Source organism: Ochotona princeps, chromosome 20 (genome assembly GCF_030435755.1).
Source record: "Ochotona princeps isolate mOchPri1 chromosome 20, mOchPri1.hap1, whole genome shotgun sequence".
Lineage (NCBI taxonomy): Eukaryota > Metazoa > Chordata > Mammalia > Lagomorpha > Ochotonidae > Ochotona > Ochotona princeps.
This window is the reverse complement of record NC_080851.1, coordinates 1421032-1445917: the sequence shown is the minus strand read 5'-3', so window position 1 is coordinate 1445917 and position 24886 is coordinate 1421032. Positions and strand designations below refer to the sequence as shown.

The 24886-nt window shown below is 58.9% G+C and overlaps 1 protein-coding gene across 6 annotated transcripts in view; it reads right to left on the bottom strand.

The window, feature by feature from the left end:
• Window positions 1-24886, bottom strand: part of GRB10 (growth factor receptor bound protein 10) — a 78187-nt gene that overhangs the window by 1847 nt on the left and 51454 nt on the right. For 4 of the 6 annotated variants that reach the window (XM_058678152.1, XM_058678153.1, XM_058678154.1 and 1 more), the window contains 11 exons: window positions 17702-17924; window positions 16463-16787; window positions 10978-11134; window positions 9349-9464; window positions 8603-8671; window positions 8254-8391; window positions 7720-7830; window positions 6439-6537; window positions 2947-3024; window positions 2410-2526; window positions 1199-1420 (listed from right to left, as the gene is read on the bottom strand). In XM_058678152.1, the coding sequence (XP_058534135.1) occupies window positions 1334-1420; window positions 2410-2526; window positions 2947-3024; window positions 6439-6537; window positions 7720-7830; window positions 8254-8391; window positions 8603-8671; window positions 9349-9464; window positions 10978-11134; window positions 16463-16787; window positions 17702-17924 (1520 nt within the window). In that variant the 3' untranslated portion in view covers window positions 1199-1333. Of the gene's footprint in view, window positions 1-1053; window positions 1142-1198; window positions 1421-2409; window positions 2527-2946; window positions 3025-6438; window positions 6538-7719; window positions 7831-8253; window positions 8392-8602; window positions 8672-9348; window positions 9465-10977; window positions 11135-16462; window positions 16788-17701; window positions 17925-24886 lie in introns of those variants that run through there. The other 2 variants (XM_004582214.3, XM_058678155.1) reach the window with 2 other exon arrangements.

Below are 24886 nucleotides of genomic sequence, written 5' to 3'. Positions count from 1 at the left end.
CGAGAGGGCGGCTCAGGGGTCACTGCCGAGCTTGGTGATGCTGGGACAGGGGCCGCCCGTGGGCTTCAGGGCTGTCGCTGAAGGACAGTGTCAGCTGCGCTACCCCCGTGCCAGGAGGGGAGCCTGCGACAGCTGACCCTAGCGCCAGCCAGGGGCAGAGGTACAGCAATTGAGGCGAAGGACGGGAGAGGCACGCACAGGGCGGCGCCCAGCTGGCGCGGGGGCCAAGCAAAAAAAAAAGTGAACGGGTGGGGGGTAGCCGAGCTCAGAGCGCAGCACCCCCTCCTTTGTGTCTTCGGAGATCCAGCACGAGGGTGCAACTCTGACCGATGGCAGCAGCCACAAAGGAATGCCAGCGTGGCAAAAACATGGTGGCTCGCACGCTGCCGGGCACGGTGCCAGCCCGCCCTGGCCGCCGCCTTCTGGCCGGCAGCCCCAGTGCCCAGGAGTCCCCAGAGGGTGGGGCCCAAGGGCGGCCTGCAGACAAAGGGGGTGCTCTTTGCGCGCGCCTCCCCGCCCCACAAGAACCCGGGCGCCGCCAAAGCGGCTTTGTGTCGCATGAGACGGGTCTCCTGCATTTGGGGATCCCAGGAAAGCTGACCCCGGGCCCTAAGACTCCTTAAGTTACTCCTGAAATCAAACCCAAGCAGCGGGGGGCTTCGGCTAAGATGGCCCACATCACCGCGAGCTCCGGGGGCCCCCACAGGGGTGGGAGGGCTCAGCCGCTCCAGAGGACATGGGCACGGGGGTCCTGCACTCAGCTGCCCCGCCCGGCGGACCCGGAGGCCCAAGAAGCCCCCCGCCCCACCGCGGCCAGCACGCGGCCAGCACATGGCCACGTCCCCAGCGCGAGACAAAGGACAAAGGAGCCGGAAGTGACGTGTCCGCTCCGCGGTGCGCCCGACCCGGGGGGGCTTCGGGGGACGGTCGGGGCCGTGTGGCCTCGGGTCGCAGGCTGAGCGACCCCAAGGGGCTCCTGCGCTGCCCAGCTCCCAAGGGTGGCCCGCCACGTCAGCACCCCGACCCCCACCCCGGGGACCCCGCGAGCCTCACCCATCCACCAGCCCTTGCTGCTTGATGATGCGGTGCGACTCCTCACGGGAGATGCGGCCATGGAACCACAGCTGGGTGCGGTGGATCACTGAGGATGGAGAACGGGGCAGAGTAAGACCGGGCATGCTGACCGTGGCGAGCAGGACGACCTCCTCGAGCAGTCTGGTCACCTCCCCGGAATTTAGGCGCCTCCCGGAGTCCAGGCGCCTCCCCGTTAGTCCAAGCGCCTCCCCGGAAGTCCAGCCCCGGAAGTGCGCGGCCGCCTTGCGGGTGGCGGGCACTAGCCCGCGCCATGCTTACTGGTGCTGAACGAGTTAGGGTGCATCGGACTTTGGCTGGACAGGATGTTCATCCGAGTGCTTCGCTTCTGTAAGACAGGCCGGCAGCAAGGGCGAGGTCAGCGTGGGGCAGTTGCCGCAGCCGGTGCTCCTGTCCCCGGAGCGCAGAGCGCAACCCCCCAGGACTGCCCTCCGTAGCCCGCCCTGTCCCTGGGTCGTATAGTGCGGTCCCCCCACCCCAGGACTGCCCTCGGTAGCTCGCACTGTCCCCAGAGCGCACAGCACATAGCGCGAACCCCCAGGACTGCCCTTCGTTGGTCGCCCTGTCCCCGGGGCGCACAGCGCGACCCCCCAGTACTGCCCTCCGTAGCTCGCACTGTCACTGGAGCGCATAGCGCAACCCCCCAGGACTGCCTTCTGTAGCTTGCACTGTCCCCAGAGCGTAGAGCTCATAGTGCGACCCCCCAGGACTGCCCTCCGTAGCTCGCACTGTTCCCAGAGCGCACAGCGCACAGCACGACCCCCAGGACTGCCCTTAACTCGCCCTGTCCCTGGGGCGCACAGCGCGACCCCCGGGACTGCCCTCCGTAGCTCGCCCTGCCGCAGAGTGCAGAGTGCGACCCCGCAGGACTGCCCTCCATAGCTCGCACTGTCCCCAGAGCGCATAGCGCGACCCCGCAGGACTGCCCTCCATAGCTCGCACTGTCCCCAGAGCGCATAGCGCGACCCCCCAGGACTGCCCTCCATAGCTCGCACTGTCCCCAGAGCACATAGCGCGACCCCCCAGGACTGCCCTCCATAGCTCGCACTGTCCCCAGAGCACATAGCGCGACCCCCCAGGACTGCCATCGGTAGCTCGGTAGCTCGCCCTGCCCCAAAGCGCACAATGCGACTCCCCAGGACTGCCCTCCCTAGCTCGCCCTGTCCCCAGAGCGCATGGCGCGGCCCCCTAGGACTGCTCTCCACAGCTCGCCCTGTCCCCGGAGCCCGCGCTTGCGGTGACATGCGTGGGAAGATGGGTGGGGTGGCTCAGGAGCCAGTGGCTGCCCGACTGCCTCCCGCAGAGCTCGCAGCTTACCCGCCAAGCATGGCCCTCCTCCAGGGCAGCGCTCTGGGCCTCCGCGGGATTGTCAATCACTCTTCCTGATGGCCCAGAGAAATCCATCGCCACCAGAGAGTTCTCAGAGACACTGCGCTGCAAACGGGGAAGCCACACATTCTTAGAGTGGGGAGCCATGGTAGCACGCGGGGCCCTGGAGGGAGCCTCCCCACATGGCAAGGCCCGCACCCCATGTTCTAGGCTCCCCCATAAACCTGGCTTTGGTTTGAAGATGAGCATTTGAATTTTCTTGCAGTGGTCAATAAAAAAGAAACCCTGATGGCCCTAGTCCAGCAGCTGTCTTGGCTCCCTCTGGGGGACGCGGTATATGCTAAGGACAGCAGAAGTGCTCAGTTTAGCCCCTCACCAGGGAACCAGAGAAGCCACGGCAGCATCCATGGACCACTCATGGCAGGCCTGCAGGGCTGGGAGGAGTTCCCCTCGGGTGATCTGGCCCAGTGTATGCCCAAAACAGCGTGGCCCAAGGCCGGACTTGGGGGCTGCAGCCGCACTTACCACCGGGGTGGCGAAGGGCGCCAGCAGGGCCTTCCTCTGCTGAGGGATGCGGTAGTTCTGGTACAGGAGCATTCCATACTGAGGGGAAAAGGCAGAGTCAGAACCTAAGCCCTGGCAGGCTGTGACCGAGAACCTGAACCCGGGTCCTGTGCTAAAAGCTTTGTTAGTCAACTCTCAGCTGTTGACTGGAACCAAGCAAGGTGCCCAGATCCTGGGACAGGACTTAACAGCAAGTCCTGTTCCATGCTCTCCCTGAGGCCCCAGTCTGCATCATTCACTTCAGGGACAGTCTCGTACACAGGGTCGCAACTTCCACCCCCAGGTTACTCATTCAGCCCTCTTGGCCAGGAAGGAAGGAGTAAAAGCTGAGAATGAAATAAACACCTTCCTCTGGCCTTCCATAGTGGACGGCTGCTTGGTGCCAAGTCTAGCAGCGCGGGCTGTTTCTAGCATGGAAGTATTTAGGAGACAGGAACAGGTGTAATAGAGGCGTCTCTGCCCACGAGAAAAGGCCTGGAGAAGTGTCAGCAGAGCAGCCGAACAGTTCTCCAAATGTACAGAGAGACAGCCATCACCGATGTCAGGACTGGCTACGGCGTGTGCCCGGGGACGTCTGAGACACGGCAGCAGCAGAGAACACCTCACCCTGGTGAAGTGGGAGACAGGCCGGCATGGACGGACCTGCACACATAGAAGGGCTGCCGGCTGAGCATCAGCAAAGGGGACACAAAAACTGGAACTTTCTTAGGCTCACAGTAAAATAATCCATTTAGGGTGAGTTCCTGCAGTGCCAGAAGTCTGGAAATTCAGGAAAAATCACAAATATGTACTAATTAAAAGCTAAGTATATCAAACAACATCCTTAAGTGGCTTAACTATGTAAATAATCAACGTAAACACCAGGCAGGCATAAATGGAGTCAGTGTCTTAAACTGGCCTGACAGTGGCCAAAGTGGTACATTGTATGAGATGCTAGAAAGAACCGTCTAGGACAAATGCTGCAAAGCAGCCACTGGCTAATTAAGTAAGGCCTTAACAGGACTGCCCCTAAACGGGAGGCAGAAGGGAGAGGCAGCACAAGCTTGGAGGACACAGTGAATGACACATTCAGGCAGAAATGGTCAGCTGACCACGATAATGTGTTATCAGCATCCCATTTAGTACCTACTCGAACAGGACTGCTCCTAAGAGGGGACTGTATGTGTGAGAGACATTCCTTAACATCAAGACTCAGAAAGGCAGAAAAGATATAATGTAAAAAAAAAAAAAAAAAAAAAAAAACCTATGCAAATGAAGTGGCGCGCCCTGGGCCAGGCACACCGAAGCAGAAAGAACCTGTGCTGGCCCAGGTGGGCGAGCACTGCAGCATTCACGTGTCCGCTGGCTGCCATGGCTCCAGGGCCTCCAGGACTGCCCTCAGGCTCACCCTGTCCCCAGGGCGCCGGGTCCGCAAGTCCTCACGCTCCTACAGCACACTGCTAGTCCCATGCAGCACAAACGAGCTTTTACACTGCACACCCGAGTTGTAGTTGTACCCAGTTGTTCAGCAAGTGATAAGAAAAAATGCATGTGTTTTTAGCACAGATGCCATGGGTTTTCAAAATATTTTTGATCCACGAATGGTTACGTGTGTGGATTGAGAACCCCTGAACACAAAGGACCAAGGTGTGTCTGCCTCCCCCAACACAAACTAACATTGCACAAGGCAAGGTCTGGCCTTGACCCTGGAAGGCACCTCCGGCTTCATGCGATGTCCTAACTCACAGAGGGGTCTGTGATCTATGTTTACCTAAAGGTCACAGGCCAGGCACAGTCTACGGGAGCCATGTGACTCAGACGAGGGTGAAGGTCGCCACACAGGTGGTCACTTCTCAAGGCCAGCCTCTGATGAAAGCTGGACACCGAGACTGAGGGACATGTCCCGTGTCTGCTGTGACACGTTGGCACTGGGACAAGTGAGCGCTGAAGCAGAGAGCTGGCTGTTCCCACCCAGAGCTCACCTGGGCCTGCCCTAGGCCTGGCACTGTCAGAATGGGAATCACGAATACAAGCCTTGCTGAATTCCGACTCTTCCTATCAAGTTAATGAAGCTGAGGGGGTCCTGGGCTCCTGAACCTGCACAGACGTCTGGACACATTCAGGATGTGAGACACAGCCATCTGTCCGGGGACGCTGCGTTCAACCAGCCATGGGTCAAAAATATTCAGAAAAAAAACTGCAACCCTTCACAATGCCATGTTTCTACTATTTACACAGAATGTTGTAGACTTGTTGATGGAGATAAAGAAAACAGTTTGGAGGATGGCCGGGATGGGATCCAGGCCTGCTGGCCTCTGCCTCCCTGCCTCTGTGCACCCTGGCCCGCTGCGCACCAGTGCCCCTGGCTCCTAGGCATTCGGGAGAGGAACCAGCGGATGGGGCTCTCCTGCTCTGTGCCTATCCCTGCGTCTCAAGCACAATTTTTAAGAGAGATTATTTTGGTGCCCAAAACGTCTGAAATCCATACAGTGTTTTAATGTTTTTCATGAACTTTTCAAAGACCCCCTGATATAAAGGTACAAATCTAACACGATTTTTTAAAAAATTCAGGTGTTTATCAGTGGGACAGTATGATAGGTTCTGGGATTCGTTCCGATCGTCCCTGGAGCTCGGCTCCTGGTCCCAGAGGCAGAGGTGCAGGTTGAGCCCTCTCTCCCCTGCGGTGATTCCTCTGAGGTGTGTGCAGCAGTTCACGGGCCACTGTGCCCACCAATCACAGCTGGCCAAACACCTCCAGCTCGAGGGAGACCTGGGACTTTGCCAAATCCATCCTGGTCAGCTAGCCTCAGCTTGCATGTCTGGCTTAGGTCTGAATAATTCCAGGCACATGCAATAGAATTTGTGTGCAAAGGAATGTCCTGGGGAAATGAAAAATGCGTATCACATAAAAGAGAGGATATTGCAGAAGTACTCGCACCAAATAAATGCATCACTTAGCTGCTCTCCTCACAAGGTCTCCAGGACCCTCCTGATGCAAGTGCTCGCCTTGGCGCTCAGCCTTACCTCATGACTGCAGTGTGCACCATCAGGGGCACTGGGCCATGTGAGGCTCTCAGGAGATCCATCTCCCCTTGGAAAGCTGCTCAGAGGCGAGGATCACCAACCTCCCCCTACTGTCACTCTCAGCTCTTCCCTGTACTCACTGCTGGCCGTGCCCCAACCCCGTGGGTCTCAACCAGCAACACTGTCTGTCTCTGGCCACGCCTTGGTTGTCCCCGGTGGCTGCGGGTGGGGTGCGGCGCAGGCTGTTGGGCTAAAGGGACCGAGACCAGGGGTGCTGTTAACGCAACACCCAGGTGCCCCTACCCCGGGCTGAAAACAGCCGTGGCTCTGCCGTTCTCCATGCTCAGCCCTGCCGACAGCTGCTGAGCTCTTGTGGCTGTGTGCGAGCAACTCCTTCAACGGGCATGCCTGTGCCGGGCTGCTGGTCCCGGGCGCAGGCGCGGCCAGTACCTTGAGCAGACGGAAGGCGGTCATCCAGCAAATGCGGCTTTGCTCGTCCTCAGCACACAGCAGGCGCAGCTCCTTGGTTTCGGTCTTCACTTTGTTTGGCTAAAGAAAGTAGAAGGCAATGAACTGAGCAGGGCTCAGTGAGCCAGGGAGAGGGCCCTCGTCCACCCACCTGGCCTGCCCTTCACAGCTTCCGTCCAGGACTGGTCTGGCCTTGGGGTGGTGACAGAATGTCAGTGGACATCAGCAGGGAACAGGTAAGAAGACCAGGGAGGGACAGCTGGGCTCCCTGGGAGATCTTGCCCTGAGGCACAGGAAGGGTGGACTTTCCAGGCCTTGCCTAGAGCGAGCTAGGCAGCTGACACTACCTGGGGCTCTGGGGAGGGGCACCAGGCTGGACTCCAAGTGGAAGCCTGAGGGACTCCGTGCAGCCCGCACAGGGCAGGTGGGTTCCGGTGCCAGACATAGGCAGCCCCATGGGGCCAGGAAGAAGCTGAGCCCTGACCCCAGAAGCAAGAGACAGTATGGGGAGATGCCAGTCCTGTTCCCACTATGGAGCCCAAGGACAGAGGATGCATGCAGCTGCCCCTACAGGAGAAGCGGTGTGGCAATGGGCACAGGCCTCCTGCCACCTGCAGCCCCTCCTGAGGCCGCCTTCAAGTAGGTCCCTATTACTTCAGCCTCCCTTAACCTTGGGGTTTCATGCCAAGACTTCCAGGGACAGCTGATCTGCAGACAATGCCAGGTCCCGTCACGGACCCTGCTTGTCCCATGTGTATAGACAAGGATGAAGCCCAGGCTAAACAAGGCGCAAAGGGACAGCTGTGGCCTCCCCCTGGCCTTCCCTGCACTGCCAGCTGGGCCACTGAGGGAACCTTGCTGAATGGGGGTGCAAGGCGCCATCTTATGACAGAGCTTGTTCCCTGCGTCAGCCCAGACCCAGGTTCTGCATGGCCAGCCACTGGGGTGGCCCCAAGCACAGCTGCCTGTGGCTCCCCTATGTGGGCAATCTGGCTGACCAAATTCTTGCTCCAGGTCTGAACCCAGGAGAAAGCCATGCACCTGAAAGCTCACTGCATGGGAGGCGCACTGGCCGTGCTGACCAAGCAGCCAGGCGGCCATCAGCACACCCCAGCCTAACCCGGGGAAGGCGAGCAGGCCGCACTCCTGGTGTGTGTGCCTGCATGTGTGCCAGGGGTCGGAGGTCATGGAGAACGCTTACTGTGGGAGAAATGTGCACTGACTTCAGCACGTGCCCTGTGGACATGTGGCGCTGGGGGGTACCTTGATGCAGAGCCCATGGTCCGTGGGGGCGCTGTATTGCTTCTTCCCCGAGATCAGGGTGAAAACGTTGCTCTCCTCCAGGTCAGCCAGCAGCTGCAGGTGCCTGGGTTCCTGCGGGGACACAGCCAGGCTTCAGGGGAGGGCGAAGAGCCCCCACCCCTGGCCAGGCCAGAGGCAGGCACTGGGCACGTGTGAAGTACCAACCTAAAACTGAACTCACCTACCCCTAAACAAGGAAACCACTGCCCAGAGCCCATGGCTGCTGGCCCACCGTAGCCTCACACAACGGTGGACTTGGGAAACGGACACCACCGAGCCACACTGGACCTGCCCTGACGTGGGCAGCCTCATGGTCTTCAGTGGGAGTCCCCAAGACGGCACTGCTGTCCGAGTGGGGAGAGCCTCCCAACCTCGTGTGGTTGCCCTGGGCCCAGCATCAACAAAGGCTCCAGGTGTGCATGCCGCGCCACCCTGAGGCAGACCCGTGGACAGCACCTGGGACCCTACGGAGCACCAGTCAGCCCGGGGCCGCACCTTGGATGTCCCCTTGGTGGAGCAGTACAGGCCCGAGCGGCGCAGGCACACATACAGCTTCTTCCACGACTTCCTGCCCAGCTCCTTCACGTGCAGGAACCCTTGGATCTCAGGGCAGCTGCTCGAGTTCAGGAAGTTCTGCACAGGGAAAGTACCAGGGGTTAGAAGATGCGCCAGTGACGCAGACAGACACATACGTGCGGCAGACAGCCCAGGAAAGATTCTGAGGGTCAGAGCGAGAACTTTCTTCTCTCAGAGGTCATTCCACCCCCATCATAGCTGCTGGGGCCGGGAGCACAGTGCAACCATGCGCCCTCCTCTCACCCACACCCAGGCCCGCGAACAGTACCTGCAGAAGCTGCGACTGGCTGCCGTTCGGCTGCTGGCACCAAGTGACCATTTGATCCGGGAAGAAGTTCTAAAGTCAGGGAAAGCCACACGCATCGCGGTTAGCCTGAGCGGGAAGGCAGGTGCGTCTACCGCCACGTCCCCACAGGGTTCCACGTGCACGTGAGCACTGGACCTCAGTCCCATTTCCTCTGGCTCTGAGCTAGAAACAATGAATCTGCCTCCCTTAGAATCCACGCCTGAGGACCCGTGGCAGAGAGGCGCAGTATCTGAACTCAGGGCCACTTGAGAATTCTGGAAGCTCAACTCGTGAAGCGTGGTCACATGAGCAAGTCTCCTCTGCGGCCTCTCAGTTACGGAATTCACCACGTTGGGGTAGAAACTCAGCTCCACTCAGAGCACCAGGGCATCAGGGTCTCAGGGCCCCAGCCCAGGCTCCCTGGTGGCGGACCCACAGGAAAGGGAGTCAGCCCCACGGCGTGTCCTTAGGAAGGCTGTGAGGCAGGGACAGAGAGCCTTACCATGTAGAGTGCTGACAGTGACTGAGGGACTTTGGGGGTCACTGCGGAGGTCCAGCCTGCCGCCCCCCACCACCACTGCCCAGCTGGCCCCGGCAGCTGCTGGGTTGGCAGCCAGACCCTCAGACCCAGCTACTGCCTGTGGGTCTCAGAGCAGTCGTGTGATCCGACTCTGTCCAACCCGTCAAGTCCCAGGGTACTGGCCCTTGTGCCCCAGGGGACAACTCACAGTGGGGTTCTTAAAGAACTCGTATTTGGCATAATTCTTCCGGAACAAGAACTTGCTCTCACTCGCCATGGTGCTTTCCACCTGGACCACCACCTCATGGTCTTCCAAGCACCGCTCTGCCGGGGGGAGGAGGACATGTGTGAGCAGGCAGGCAGGTGCAGGCCAGTGTGGGCACCGAGCTCAGCGCCAATCCCTGTCGTCCACTCACATCCAGCGCCACTAGCACAGGAGGGTGCCCACAGCCGGGCCTTCTCTCACTCTGGGGAAAGGGTGGGGAGGCCCAGCCGCAGGCAGAGGAGCTGGTCCTGCCAGTGGGAAGTGCAGCAACAGGTGGGGCGACTCGGCCAGGGATGGGGAGCTTAGCTTGGGGCACCACAGAAGGCAGGTGGCAGACACACAATCACCCATGACCTTCACACTGCAACCCCGCCATGCTCCCGTGTATGGTTCCCACTGCCTGCTGCCTGGAGGCTGCAGAACCAGCATGCCACATCCACACATGTGACAGTGTCTTTCCCTGAAGGACTCTGTGCTCTGCACCTTCCCAGAGCTCAGGCTGCACAGCCACAAGCAGTCTAACCTGTGCCTCGGACCAGGCAGCTACCCCGCCGCCCCTAGTAGTGACCTGTCCTTTTCACTGGCCAGTCCAGGCAGGGGAGTGAGAAGAACGCTTGGCAGTACTGGCAGGAGACAAGCACGTGCCGCGGGGGACTGTGTGCACCAAGGCTCGTAGGAATCCCTTCCCAAGGGCCCGGATGGCCTGTCATAGCAGGACGTCCTCTGTCGGGCTGTCCTGGGTCTCCCAGGGAACTGCAGCGCACACCGCCTGGCCCCGGGAGGTCCGAGGACCCGACAGCAGGGCGTGCACAGGTAAGTTGCTGGGCTAAGAACGAGGACGCTGCCAGAGGCCGGAGGAGGCCCAGCAGTCACATGTGCCAACTGTTAGTGGGACCGGATCCCCAGCTCTAACAGGATGCCAGCTTCCTGTGGCGATGGCTCAAGCTACTGCCACCCTTGTGGGGGACCTGGATTAGAATTCCAGCTCGGTGGTTCCAGCCCTGGCCTTCACAAGTACTGGGGAGTAACCTGGCAACGCACACTCTCCTCTAACAATGGATTCTGGCTGAGGGAAGAGAGGTGCAGGCAGAAGTGGGGCTCAGAGCAACAACCACTTAGTGGATGTCACGTCCTTGAACTGGAAGCTCGCCCTCAGTTCGGTGGACACCCCAAGGGTGCTGCGTGAGGGACAGACCTTCCAGAGAGCCACTGGGGCTGCTGTCCACACGGCTCTCGGTTCCTTTCCTTTCCCCTGCCACAGGCCCAACAAAGTGCTCTTCTAGAAACAGCATGTATTTTCAACTCTCTCTAAGAGCCTCTTGCTTTTTAGATACTCTTCTCCCCCAAACTACCCCCGACACTCCATACCCCATCAGGGCCCCACTATCCAACCCAGCAAGGGGGTACAGACCCTGTGGGTCTCCAGCACTCACCCTGACCACAGCTCGGGAGAGGAACCTGCCCTGCCTAGGATGCCCAGAGACCCTGTCCCTTGGGGAATGCCAGGTGGGGTGGGGGGAGCAGACGGCCAGGAGCTGCCACGGCCACACACCACAGGCAGGGTCGCCCTACCTAGGCCCAGGTGTGGGTGGTGCTCCACCAGGGTCCAGCTGTTGTCATCCACACAGTGGCTCCTGTAAACCAGCAGCTGGCACAGGTCGCGAGCCGTCATGTCAGTCAGAATCTCCACCACTCTGCTTGTCCCGTCCTCACTGAAGACCTTGACATCCTGCAACACACAGAGATGCAGGCAGGTCACGGGGGGGCTCGGGCAGGGAAGCAGAGACAGAACAGAGAGACCTGTGCACACAGGCAGGTACCTCACGCGATGCCAACGCCCTCCCACGACACAGGGTCACGCTGCCAGTCTGCAACATGGCCCAGCTGTCACAGCTCAGCTGTTCAGAGCCTATACCTGCTCTCCACACGAGGCACAGGTTCAGGCCAAGAGGCGACAAAAAAGCTGTTATCCCGGGCCTTCCCCACTGCTGGACCAGCCAGTGGGCACCACGGCCACCCTGCTCACATATAGCCATCACTCAGGGCGTTTCTATTCCAGAGACTGCCAGGCCCCCTGGCACCCTGGTGGGAGACCTGGGGTCCCAGGTTCCTGGCTTTGGCTGTGTGTGGGGGCAGGAGGCAGTGCGAACAGTGGGGGTGAGCCAGCAGGTAAAAGATTCTCCATTTTTGCTTCTAACACTGGCTTTTAAATAAAGAAATTTTTAAAGCCTCCCCTCCCCCCTTCACAGGATCCCTGCTTGCCACTTTCCTGGCAGTGTGAGTCGGGCAGTCTTAACCGGAGCTGCAGAGGCTGGGCACCAGCGCCGATCCAACCCACCGTGAGGCAACAATGCCGTCACGGGCCACGCAAAGTGGACTTGAGGAAGATGCGTGTTTTGTGTCCAAGGTCTTGGTAACACTCCTGCACCGCAGACCCTCCTGCAGACCCCTAGCAAAGCAGGGAAGAAACCTCCCCCAAACCTTGCTGTTGGGCATGGAGTCCCTAGGACCACGACAGCAAGAGGAGCTGTGCCCGGCGGCCCCCAGCCTCCCCATCCCTGAAGTGCCCAGGTATTTGCTGCAGGGAGCAGGGCAGATGCAGTGGCAACCATTCCCCGTGCTCCACTCTGTAAATCTCTCCTACAGCTTCCTGGAGGTAAAGCATGAGCCAGCAGGATCGTGGAGCCGGCAGTAAGGCCTCGCTGTACCAAGCCAGCCTGTGACAGTGGACGTGGCCAGTGGCCAGCCCCTCCAGGCCCCTGGCTTCCCAACTGGCAACACACAGAAAGAGTCCAAGATCTGCCAGGAAAGCACGGGCTGCATCCTGGGTGCTGTGTGCAGACACCTCACCCCGGGCCCCAGCTTGCCCACTCCTCCCGGACCACTGCACCTCTGTCAGCGGCTTGTGGATGGGCCAGAGGGACAGTTCTGGATTTCAAATTCTAAAAAAGCTACAGGAACTCCCAGTTCTATGTCAGATTTCCGGTTGATCCAGCGGCTAAGAGGAGACAAAGCCAGAAAACGAAGCTGAGCGCAAAGCTGCACTCGCGGGCGGCAGGACTGTGTGTGGTGCATGCCTCGCTGGGGAAGCGAGTCTCTGGGCAGCATGGCGCCGCTCAGCCTCTGCTCTGCAGAACTCCAACATGGCCTGGCCACAGCCAGGACACGGGTTTCCATGGAAACCGCCTGCCCTCACTTAGGGGCGCTCCAGGCGACGCGGCTAAGGTTGGGACGTGCGTGAGGGGTTGCAGGACACTTGGGTTCCCTTTGCAGAGGGAACCAGGGCAGCGCAGACAGCCGCCCGCCCTTCCCCGGCAGGCTGTGTTTAGAGACCTAACGGATCTCAAGTGGGGTGGACAGGCTCCAGCCGCGGGGGCCCTGCTCGGGGGCTCCTGGACACAGGCACACCCTACAGCCAGGCAGAGCCACGTCACCCCGGACCCCTCCCCCAGCCCCCGCCTCTCGGAGGGAAGTCAGCCAGAACGAATGCAGGCGATGGCTGACCAGCAGAAATGTTGATGAAATTAGGGCTGCGCCAGGAGGGGCCTCGAGTGCGCAGTCGCAGGGGGTGGCCGTGCTCTTGGTGACCGTCCAGCACTCAGAGCCGCCGACGGTGACACTTGGGCTCCAAGGCTCAGCTCACACCACAGCCCCCAGCCCCCACGGGGGACTGCCGGGCTCCGAGGGCTGTCTGCTGGGGCCGCTGGCGCCTGTGGGGCGAGGACGGCGCCGGCCGCCCAGCCCAGGGCCGGCCGCGGCTCGAACCGAGCGGTCGCGCCAGGAAGCCATCTTCGGGAAGGTGAGCGGGCCGCGGCGTGCCCCGAGCGGCCGGCAGGGGGCGCGCGCGCAGCCGCGGGGCCGCCACGTCGGAGCTTCCTAGAAACGTGGACACCTGGAGGGCGGCCGGGGGAGGGGTGTCCGCGGGACCTCCTCCCTCCTCCCGGCTTCCTCCCGAGAGGCCCCTCTCCGGCGCTCTCCCCTCCCCCTCTCTCCACATTTCCGTTACTCAAATCCCCTTTCCTTCATTCTGGTTGGAGAGGAGGGAGTGGGGGGTGGGCCCAGGCAGGCGCCAGGCTGGACAGAGGGGTGGGCCTGCCGACGAGGCTGCACAAGCAGGCCTGTTCCTCCCCTTCCTGGTGAAATTTAAGCCTGAGCCCAACGAAAAATGGCCTGATCGGCAGGGCGGGAGAACGTCCCCGCCGAGGGGTGGGTGCGTTAGCCAGCGCACAGCACAAAGAGGCGACTGCACCTCCCGGCCTTCGATTCAACTAAGGAATCAGACAAAATGGAATCACGACACAACTGTTTTCATGCAAAAAGTTTCTGGAATTTACACGTAGGTTTTCAATAATATGCATTTTCCATATGCATTTTGAAAGTCCCTAGTGTGTATAGATTCAAGCTTTTTTTTTTTGGCACCAAAATCGACGTTATTTTTAAAGCTATTTCCCATAAACTGCCTGCAGTACCCTCTCAACACATCCACAGACCCCTGTTCCCTGCAGAGATGGGGTAACTTTAATGCTCACAATGTCAGCATGCCATGATGCTGGCAGTGGCCACACAGGACAGCGGTCAGCGTCTCCGACTCAGACACTCCGCATGTCAAAAGATAGTCACAGTCCGGAGAGTGCCTGGTGGCAGGGAGTCCACATGCGGTCTTGTACTTGGCCCCACAAATGGCCAGCCTGAGGTGTGCCTGCTAAGCGGCATTGCGTCATTCCTCGGTAGGTCAGGACACATGGGGACATCATGTCAGAGATCCAGAACTATTTCCAGGCCATGCCTGGGAAACCTGAAGCCACGGGGAGGGCACGGAGCGTCCCTATGCGACCACAGAGCATGCACACCCGGCCAGCACGAGCTTGTGGCAAGTTTACAGGCACTGTGGCACTGTGGCCAGGCTCTGGGAGCACAGGGGGACGCCCTTGGTTCCCAGGCCAAGCAGCTTTTCAGGTCTGCCCACAGCATGAAGGAATGTACGCTTCCACAGGGAGACAGCACAGACCCCTCGCCTGACCAACCAGACTAGGCGTCCCGATCCCCACAACAGAGAAACTGGGATCCTAGAAGAATGTGTGTATATGTGTGTGTGCACGCAGTGAGACGCAGCTGTGTGTGTGTGTGCATAGGGAGACGGAGCTGTGTGTGTGTGTGTGTGTGTGCATAGGGAGATGGAGCTGTGTGTGTGTGTGTGTACACAGGGAGATGGAGCTGTGTGTGTGTGTGTGTACACAGGGAGATGGAGCTGTGTGTGTGTGTGTGTGCACAGGGAGATGGAGCTGTGTGTGTGTGCACAGGGAGACGGAGCTGTGTGTGTGTGTGTGCACGCACAGGGAGACGGAGCTGTGTGTGTGCATAGGGAGACGGGGCTGTGTGTGTGCATAGGGAGACGGAGCTGTGTGTGTGTGTGTGTACACAGGGAGACGGAGCTGTGTGTGTGTGTGCATAGGGAGACGGAGCTGTGTGTGTGTGTGTGTACACAGGGAGATGGAGCTCTGTGTGTGTGCATAGGGAGACGGAGCTGTGTGTGTGTGTGTGTACACAGGGAGATGGAGCTGTGTATGTGTATGCAGGGAGACGGAGCTGTGTGTGTGTGCAGGGAGACGGGGCTGTGTGTGTGTGCACAGGGAGACGGAGCTGTGTGTGTGCACAGGGAGACGGAGCTGTGTGTGCACGCGCGTGTGCGCAATGAGATGGAGTTGTGTGTGCGCGCAGTGTGCGTGTGCGCACACATGGAGATGGAAGAGTTTGTGAACATTGCAGACAACCCAGGCTACACTTCCATGGATGGTCTATCAATACTCTTATTTGAGCCAGAATATCCCAAAGGAGGTGAACACCTAAATGGTCTTCAGGGTTTCAGACAGCACCCGGAGCCAGCCCAGGGTGCTCCTGATGGAGTCCCTTGGTGACTTGCTGCTGGGCTTTCACAGTGCTGTGACCCAGCCGGATCTGGCAGCCAGAGCTAGCAGGAGCAGCTGTATTAATGCCACCATCCACGTGCCCAGTGCCCAGCCACCCATGAGGACAGGCTGGTTGGCCTGTGGGGCAGTGGATCGGGAAGGTGAAGATACCACGTGGAGGTGTAGCAACTGGAGCCAGGTGTGTTTTGGAGCGGCTAGGGTCTCAGGAACCCCTGGGCCTTGTGGATGCAGCCTGCGCTTGGGGTGCTGCGCAAATGGAGAACATGTCCCTAGTCCGCAAGGCAGAGAAGCAGACGTGTGAATGAGTCGACAGATGCCCCGCTCTGAGCAGTGCTGGCATGCGCAACTCCTTCAGGGCAGCTGCTGCCGCCACTGCCACTCGTTACCCAGCAGGCCCTCTGGGTGGTGTGGCCTGGAACCCCCCTTGGCACCTGCCACTGTCAGTGTGGCACAGGTGGCCGTCAGTCTGTCTCTGACAGGACTGGCCATTGAGATTGCACACAGGAAGATGGCAGCATGGACTGGCATCTAACAGCAGGTTCTGATGGGGGCTGGCACAGTGCTGTGGTTGGCTGATCCTCTGCCTGCAGTGCCGGTCCCCACATGAGACATGCCAGTTTGAGTCCAGCAGCTCTACTTTTGATCCAGGTCCCTGCTTATGGTCTGGGAAAGCAGAGAAGGCTGGTCCAAGTGCTTGGACCCCTGAATCCACAGGGGAGACCCAGAGAAGCTCCTGGCTCCCAGGTTTGGACAAGTTCAACTCTGGCTGTTGTGGCCATTTGGGGAGTGAACCAGCAGAAGAAAGATTCTCTCTCTGCCCATCTCTATAACTCTGCCTTTCAACTAAAAAAAAAAAAGAAAAAATCTTAGAAACAGATCTTTCGTCTGCTGGTTCAATCTCTTAAACACCTATTAGGACTGACACTGGGCCAGGATGACACCTGGAGGTGGGAACTCCATCCTGCTCTCCCGGGCACAATTAGCACAAGCTGGATCAGAAGTGGATCTGGGACTCACTTGGCACTTGGGTACAGGACCAGAGCTCCTCCAGGGGCGGGTTAAGCTTCTGTGCAGCAAAAACCCTTTCACAGCGCAATACTTCCTGCTCGGAAATGCAGCCGCACACTCACCTGCTTGGTAACAGGCTGGCTCGCAGGCAAGGAGGCCGATGGGAGGCTCGCCGAGGCCGAGGCGGCGGCGGCGGCAGTGGCATTGTTCCCAGAACCCCCAAGCTCAGGGAAGGGGTTGGGAATGGCCGGCAGCGATGAGGTACGGAAGTGCTGGTCTTCATCCTGCAGGCGCCTGTGTGAGGAGCAAGAGGACGGCCCATCAGCAGCTGCTCCTGGCGCACCAGCACACAGGCTCTCCGGGGACTGAGCCTGGAGGCCACCCGGCCGACACAAGGTCTCCTGCGCATTCTCCTGAGTCTTCCGAGCTTGAACCCCCAAGGGGTCCCTAGGAGAGGGCGGGGGACAGACAGAAGCAGCCATCTTCTGGGCTCAGCCTGGGTCACAGAGGTCTTCCCCTCTGTCCGACCACCTCACCTCCCAGCCCCGGTACTCCAGGTACCCGAGACAGAGCAGGCCCCCATGCCCCGCTGTGTCCTGCCCCACCAGGAATGCCCACCACATCCCCAGTGTCTTCAGTCAGATCGGCATCACCTCCAGCCAGCCAGCAAATGCTTGGAGCTTTTAAAGCCCTCTGCCAACCCTGGAGCCAGGGGATGCTGCCAGGCCCCAGGTCGATGTTCTCAGACACCTGTGCTCTGCCCCTAGGAAGGGAACCCTGGCTCCTGCCAGCCTCCCTTGGGCCACCCTGCTGCAGTTACCACGTTCCTGGGAGCGTGGTGAGGCATGGCTCTGGGCAGGGGCTGGGCTGAGGGGGCCATGGCTGCTGCTGCCAGCCCCCACCCCATCACCTGCGTCACCCCGTCACAGCTACCCGGAGCACCTTTCCTTTGCTGGTTTCCCTGCTTGCTCTCCAGCAGGAACGGTGCCTGGCACACAGCAAGCGCTCACCTGAAGACACTGGTGCTGAGCACAGCCCCAGGTTCACCCAGAGCTCAGGCTTGCCTGCTCCTCCTGTTAGTGGCTTCCGGCCCCTGTGCTCGAGCCAGGGTCAGAGGCGCATGCTTGCACCATGCCACCCCAGGGTCAGCTGTGGCCCCTGTCACACGACACCAGCTTGTGGCTCCCACTCTGGTCCTTTCATTGTGCAGATCATGTCTGATCACACGTGGGGAGGGTGGTGCCTGAGAAGCCACGGGCACATGTGCTTGTGCACCAAGAACAGCCCAGTGTGTCACACACACGACAGACCTACCAGCAGTGGGCTTCCCACAACCCCGCCTTGCGTGGCGCCGACCTCACCTGACAGCCAGGATGTGCACAGGCTGGGAGCGCTGCACCTTCTGCCGCGGTGATGCCTGCGGCGGGGGCGGGGGCCGGGCAGCCTGGGCCGGCGGCTGGCTGCGCGAGTGCTGGCCGTTCTGCAGGAGCGGCACCGTATCCGACTGCATGCTGCAGGCTGAGTACAGGCTCTCCAGCGATGCGTTCATGTCACTCACCAGCACCTCCAGATCCACGTCGTCCTCTATACAAGACACGACAAGAGGGAGGCTTGTTACACCCACCGTTGCAGCTTGGGCTCAGGCTCCAGAGCTCAGCGGCATCAGCTGAAAGCAGCCTTGGGCACGGCACTTGGCATCCATCTCTGAGACGCCAGTAGCAGTCATCCACGTCCACCTGCTCACCCAGCTCCACCCAAGTGCCACACTCCACCACAATCCAGTGCTCTGAGTGCCACGACCGGACCATCTCAGGATACCTTGGTTCCCAGTGAGGCGGACTAGGCCAGAGACGCCTGACACTGGCTCTGGTGTCTGCGCAGAGGGCAGCATCCAGGTAGCCCAGAGCAGGTGGATAGAAAGGGGCGGAGCACAGTGTACAGTGCTGCACTCTGCAAGCCCACCTGTGTAGGGCATAGTGCCCAGCTCTGGTTAAACACCAGCCCAGACATTGCCCAGAAGGTAGCTGGTGAGCAAGCCTGTGGGGGAAACGGGGCCCTCCTCCCGGCACCCTGTAGAGCCCTGGTTCCCTAGGTGCCACAGTCTCTCATGCCAAGCCCTAGTGTGCGTGCGGCTCTGAGAACATGGGTGGGTCCAGGGACATGGGACTGCAGCCAGCACGCTCAGATAGGGCGCACAGCTGGGCTCAGGGCAGTGTCTTAAAGCAGGGGTCTCTAAAGGCAGGCTGCAGCTTTGTAAGGCAAAGATCCCAAGAAGCGCCACACAGCCTGGGGCAGCGCAGGGCTGTGCCTGGGCTCCTCTGGTGTCCTTGTGCATTTGCAACCAGTGGGTATGCTGTGCGTGTTTCTGACCAGTGCTGGTTGACAACATGGCAGGAACTGCCACGCCCTGCAGGGCAGCCTCTTGGTGTACCAGGCCTGGTGCCTCACTGCCCAGGCTGCAGAACCCTCTCTGGCAGCAGCAGTCCCAGACTGCACCAAGGCTGTCCATCTGGCCATGTGCTGGGGGTCTGGGTCAGGGATGGGGATCTGGGCATCCCATGTCCTCTTCCGTTATAACATGGGTAGCAGAGGATGCCGCCTTGTGGATGGCGAGAGTTGGTCCAGAACAAGCAGGCCCACAGCAAACAGCGGTATGTGACTCAGCATGACTTCATCTCTCTCCTACAAAACCATTGCTGTTCACCCCGTATCTCAGCTTAGGAGTCAGGCCTTGCGTGATTGAGGAGTTTGCCCAAGATCCCATAGCACTGAGCAAAGAGCTATTGGGTCCAAAGAGAGATTGGCAGCTACTCATCTGACCTCAGCAGGCGCATGCTCTGTGAAGGAGGCCACAGACCTCCCCAGAACACACTGCTCCCTGCACAAAACTCCATAATGGCCCTTGCTTAGGCTTCCTGTGTCTCTCTAGGCTGAGGGGCATAAACAAGAGAAGGCAGAGGGAGATACCAATGACACCAGAAGGCTGCCTGGCAGTCAGCGTGTGGAGGGAGGGGAGAGAGACAAAGCTCCCCAGGAGTTGCCACCTGGGCACCTGTAGCAGGTGGGGGTCATGGAACACCCTGACTGCTGCTCCCCCTCCAGATTAGGTGACCCCTGAGGGCTGCTAAGGGCTTGGCCAGGCTGTGAGGACCAAAAGGCCTGGCCTTCCCTCCCAGATGGACTGCAGGTCAAAGGTCCTGGCCCAGATGCTAGGGGCACAGGATAGGGCTGTGGGATAGCAGGGGCGGCACCTAAGACGGAACTCTACCCGACCAGGGCTGTGGGGCAGACAGGACGTGGCACTGCAGCCACTCAGCTCATTAAGAATCAAATATTAATCCTGTGGCCAGGTATGAACAAGGTATAAGTGCTGAATTGGTCATGAATAATTACCGCATAATCAGTAATTAATCCATGACAAGGACAGACACCAAGGGTGAAGAGGCAGTGCTTACGGCTGGGGATGGGCCTGGATGCCACAAGCATAGACCCCAGGGCAAAATCGTGTCAGCTCACTGTCTGTCATCTGCAGGGGATGCTGCTGCTGCTGAGCCACCGTGGGGCACTGACCATCCAGCCACAGCCTGTGTTTGCTGAGACCGTGGGCTACCCCCCCTTGAAGAAGTTTCTGGAAGGTTCTAGAATGGACACATTGCAACCCTCCCCAGTTAGCATTAGCAGTGTGCTGACAACCTAGCATTGGGTTAGTTGTCGTATTCACAGTTTTCCTGCCTCACCAGGCCATCAGGAATCAATAATCAATACTGGGTGAGACATGATTAGTGAGCATGTCTGTTGGATGCTGGACCCTTGCTTCGCCCTGTAGCGGCCTAGGGAGCAACTCCAATATGGCTCTTCTCAGAGGCCCGAGGACAGGACCCAAGACGCGCTGTTTGTGCTGTCACCTTGTTCTGGCCACCCATCAGTGGCACGGTCCCCGTTGACAGACCTGAGGACGCAAAGTCTGGCTTTCTGACCACCATTTATTTGACAGCCCCGGGCTGTGACCGCAGGCAGTGCCGGGTACCTCCACAGCCACGACTCTGCTGCAGGCACACACGGGGTTCTCCAGCACCAAATGAGAACTGTAATGTGGTCCTCACGGGCGGACTTCTTCCATGGCTTCTTACTGCTTGGATTCTCACTTGTGAACCTGCCCACCAAAGCCCAGCCAGCCTGGTAACTAGTTAACAGGTTCTAAGGTTTATGAACCAAATGCAATCCCTACCTGTCAATACTTCAAGCCTTCACACCTTCTACCCCCATCAAAACAAAAATAGACCTTTCTAAGCCCTACTGTAAATCCACCTTCCGTATTTCCTTGAGGCTTGATTAGGTGTGTTATCTGTTTGGATAACAGATCCACTCACTGTCATGTGACTTAAAACGTGTCCACATTCCAATGGTCATGGGAAACTCCATCTCCAAAAGGGGTATTCTAGATGTCTGGCGAGGAGGACGAGGCTTCCTCACGCTACACCAAGCTTCAACAAGAAACCACGACGTCATGTGTGGGGAAAGCTCATGGCTGGTGGGTCTTGGGACTGCCCATGTGCCACGCGTCTCAGCAAGGGCTGGTGTGCCTTCCCTACAGTGCGACTGCGGCCATGTGAATATGACCACTCACCACCCAGTCCCACACAGCTCCCGCCGGGTAAGGACACAGGACACTGAGGCAGACGCTCCTGAACAGGTGCGCTGTTGGGCAGATGCTGCCCTGGGGTCCAGGCACTCCCCATGATGGCCTCGGAACAAGCAGGGCGGGGTGGGGGGAGGCGTGCGCTCCTACACAAAACGCCCTTCACACGGATCTGTGAGGAGACATTCACTGACACAGCTGCCAATCAAGTTATTAATAGCTATTTTCCTTCCTTAAATAGCCCCGTCCAGACCTGGGCACTGACTTTGCCCCAAATATTTGAGCAGTTTATCTGATCTCAAATTCACATCTCGTTTGGTTTCGCCATCAGTAGCAAGACGGGGCTAGTCTGGTTCTAAAATAGACACAAACTCCGTGAAACACATTTGCATTTGGCTCATCAGCCATTCCGAGCCAATGTCTTCCACAAACTGAACAAAGTGTGCCGGCCCGGGACAGCCCAGCAGGGAGATCAAGGGAGCTGGGACTGCTCTGGCAAGCCCTCTGCCAGCCCTGCCCTGGACAGCAGCACTGCTGGGGACACAGCACCCTCTAGTGTCTTCCCCGTGTCAATGGGAGTGGAGACAACACAGCAGGGCACACAGAGCTGGGCACACCCATCACGCACGCTCCTCTGTGGCAGGCAGCACTGCCACAGCAAAGGCACCCATCAGGCCACGAGTGGCCGTGGGCCAGGGCTCTGTGGGTTCAGGCCCTGCAGAGACTGACAAGTGGCCAGCACACACAGCCCAACTGCGTGCACAGACAGCGGAGGGTGAGCTGCAAAGGTGATTTGCCCGGATCCTGCTCGCTCAGCAAGCTGCCCTGGCTGCCTGCGGCCCCGAGTCTTGGGGGTCTCTCAAAATGTCCTCCCGCACAGCAACTCACACAACCGAGGGCACCCCGCTGCTGTGACTCTACAGTTCAGGAGATTTGGGAAAAGTAAAAGCAAATCACGTAACGTAACTCCAATGAAAAATACAACTGTAACTGCCAATTTATAGAATTATTAAAAAAAAAAAGGACTCGAGGCTTCATTTCTGCGGTTTCCACAGACAGGATCTGACGCAGGAAATAAAACCCCAGAATGGTCAGCCCAGAAAACGGCCAGAACCCTCACTCTCAGTCCTGGAGCTCTGCACCCCGTTTCTTACTGGAAAGTGTGCATCTATTCATTTGAAAGGCAGAGTGAGCGAGCAGGGGGCAGTGTGTGAGAAGCCCCTCACTCCCACCTGTTGGCCTCCCTTTCATCTGGCTTGGCAGGTGCTGGGACTTCAGAAACGAGCTGCTACAAGCACATCTCCTTCACAGACGATTCTAAGACCTTCCCTTTTTTTGTTTTGAAAATGGACATATGATAACCGTACGTGCCTCTGGGGGTACACAGCGAGGTTTGTACACTGTGTTGCCTTCCGGTCTGTGGTGAGCGAGCAAAGTCCTGTGTGCTGTTTTGAACTGGGCCATACGTGGTTGTTACCTATAGTCAACACACTGTGCAAACCCCAGAATTGATTCCATGACCAAGTCAAGCCAGCGGATCGCAGTCTCAGTGTACCGACCCCCATGGGCTCTTTCAGAAAGCAAACACCGGCCTGACCTTGCAAGTGTTCCCAACATGCAGCTCTCCTTGTTCCAAGGGCTGTGGCCTCCCACCCAAGTGCAACATCTGTCCCGTCCCGGAAGTCACTCTGCTTCAGCCTGCCTCTCCATATCTGGGGGGCAGAGGCCATTGGGAAGAAAGAGCACTCCCCAACTGCAAGGGGTTGCTTCAAACGGAGTTGGGTTGGAGGATGAGTGGGAAGCTAAAGGAAACGCATAGTGTGGTGTGTCAGAGAACCTCAAGTTCCCGCTCTATAAACACACCCCAGCATGGTTATGCTCACTGCTTGGCAGAGAAGTTTTCAAACGAGATCTCCGTTTACAGGCAAGACAGTCGAGGGGAGTGCATTCGGCTCCAAACGAGCCCAAATTCAAAGGCGTCCAGAGGGGGAGACATCCCAGGAGAACAGTACCCAGCAGTTCCAAGAAATGGCACAGCTCCCAGAACTGGAAAGCCTAGGATGTGGACAGGGCTGTGGCTTACCCAGAAGGATGGGGCACTCAGAGAGCCCAGGGCAGGCACCCTGGGTGCTGCCCCTCAACCTGCTCCAAGCTGGGCCACCTGGAAGCCCCGTGGGGGTAGCCCTATTCCTGAAAGTTCCAGTCTTGGGGCTGCACATGGTGGCAGTCTGAGGCACAGCCCCAGGAGCCGAGAGGGTTGCAGGTACAGAGTCCTGGGGGCTCAGAGGGTGAGTGTCCCTGGGCTGTTCATTACAGCAGCCAAGAATCAAGGCAGCCTAGCAGAGAGCTGGCTATTTTCCAAAAACTGCTTCTCAGCGATGATGAGTGGAGACACACACGTGTGGAGACTTCAGCAAGTTCACGGAAAGCGGGCTCAGTTGTAAAGGAGGCCGATCTAGTGGAAACACTTTGAAATCCGTATCTGTTATCCTGTGTTCCATCCGTGCCGCATCCCAGTGGTGCCGCGGAGGGGAGGCCTGGGTTTGCTAGCGCCCACCGTTGAGCAGCCACTCACTCCAGCAGCGACTGTCACCTTACGTGCCCATACCTCAGAAGTTCATGGGACGGCACTTTGCTGCAAGCTCGCCTAAGGAGCCTCATGCAACAGTGCAGTTATAAAGCAGGGCTTGCCCAGCCATTTCTGTTGCCAGTGGCAACGGAGGTAAACTACCAAGTCGCAACTCAACACCAAAGCTGACAGCTTTCTCTTCTCTGGCTGGGAGCTTTATCCAGGTTTCTATTCATCCATCTCCCTCTGCAGTAAACCTGAGTTTCTTAAGGTCTAACACCTCACTCTTTCGCTTCTTTACCTCCCAAAGCTGGCACCCAGCAGGTACTGGGCAAACGTCACCAGCTTCTGGTCACCCACCAGCAGAATTTTCTAGAAAGACTGCCCAGCAGAATTCTGAAACTGGAGGCTGGCGAAGGTGTGCTCCTTGGCCCTGGCTGGGAAAGGATCCGCTGGCGCATGGAAGGCCAGGCTCCCAGCTGTGTGCTTTCTGCTCACATCCCTGCAAAGCAGGCACAGAGCACTCAACAGAGACAACTCGGCACTTTGCTTCCGAGCGTCACTGTGTCCTCCGGTCAGCACGCAAACCCAATACCCTTTCCACCTTCCTAAACACTGAAACGCGGACACCAACACACACAACGCCCAGGTTCAAAGAACCTGGAACAAACTGTAAAGACAGACACACGTCTCACAAAGGGCAGAGGTTACACAGGTCATGGACAGAGGATGCACCGCAGAGCGGAGACGAGGGGTGGAGCAGAGGCCCCGGGCCGTCTACAAAGGCAGCCAAGCACTGCCAGCTGCCATGCCAGCACAGCAGTATCCAGAGGCCACACGGCCGATGCGAGGCTGGAGGCAGCCAGGAGGCCATGAAGTCCCCCATGGGGACTGCTGCACCCCAGCCCTGGCATAGAGCAATGCTCCCAGACTATACCTCACATAGAATGTTCTGGCAGCACATGGCTGAGAGCCAGAAGCAGCAGGCGGTGGCCAGAGCGAGCTGAGCAGCTCCAGTGGGACCTCGGGCGAGCTGGGGGGGTGCCCAGCTGTCCACACGCATCCGAACAATCACATTCCAGAGCGTTCCAGAAGTGGGGGTGGCTGCAAGCCTGTGGGAAGCTTTCCTACTCAAGGGTCTGAAACACGGAGAGCCGGCTGCAGCCAGAGCCTGCCCCTGCACCCATGTCCCACCCCTCGGGCTGGCCAGGAAGCGTCCATGCCAGCCAAGTGGCCTGCATCTGTGAAACCACCGTTGGCTTCACACAACCACGGAATCAGGGAGACCCAGGTCCCCGGGCTGATCCTGGTTCCTGGGGCACTGAGGGAAAGCATGCC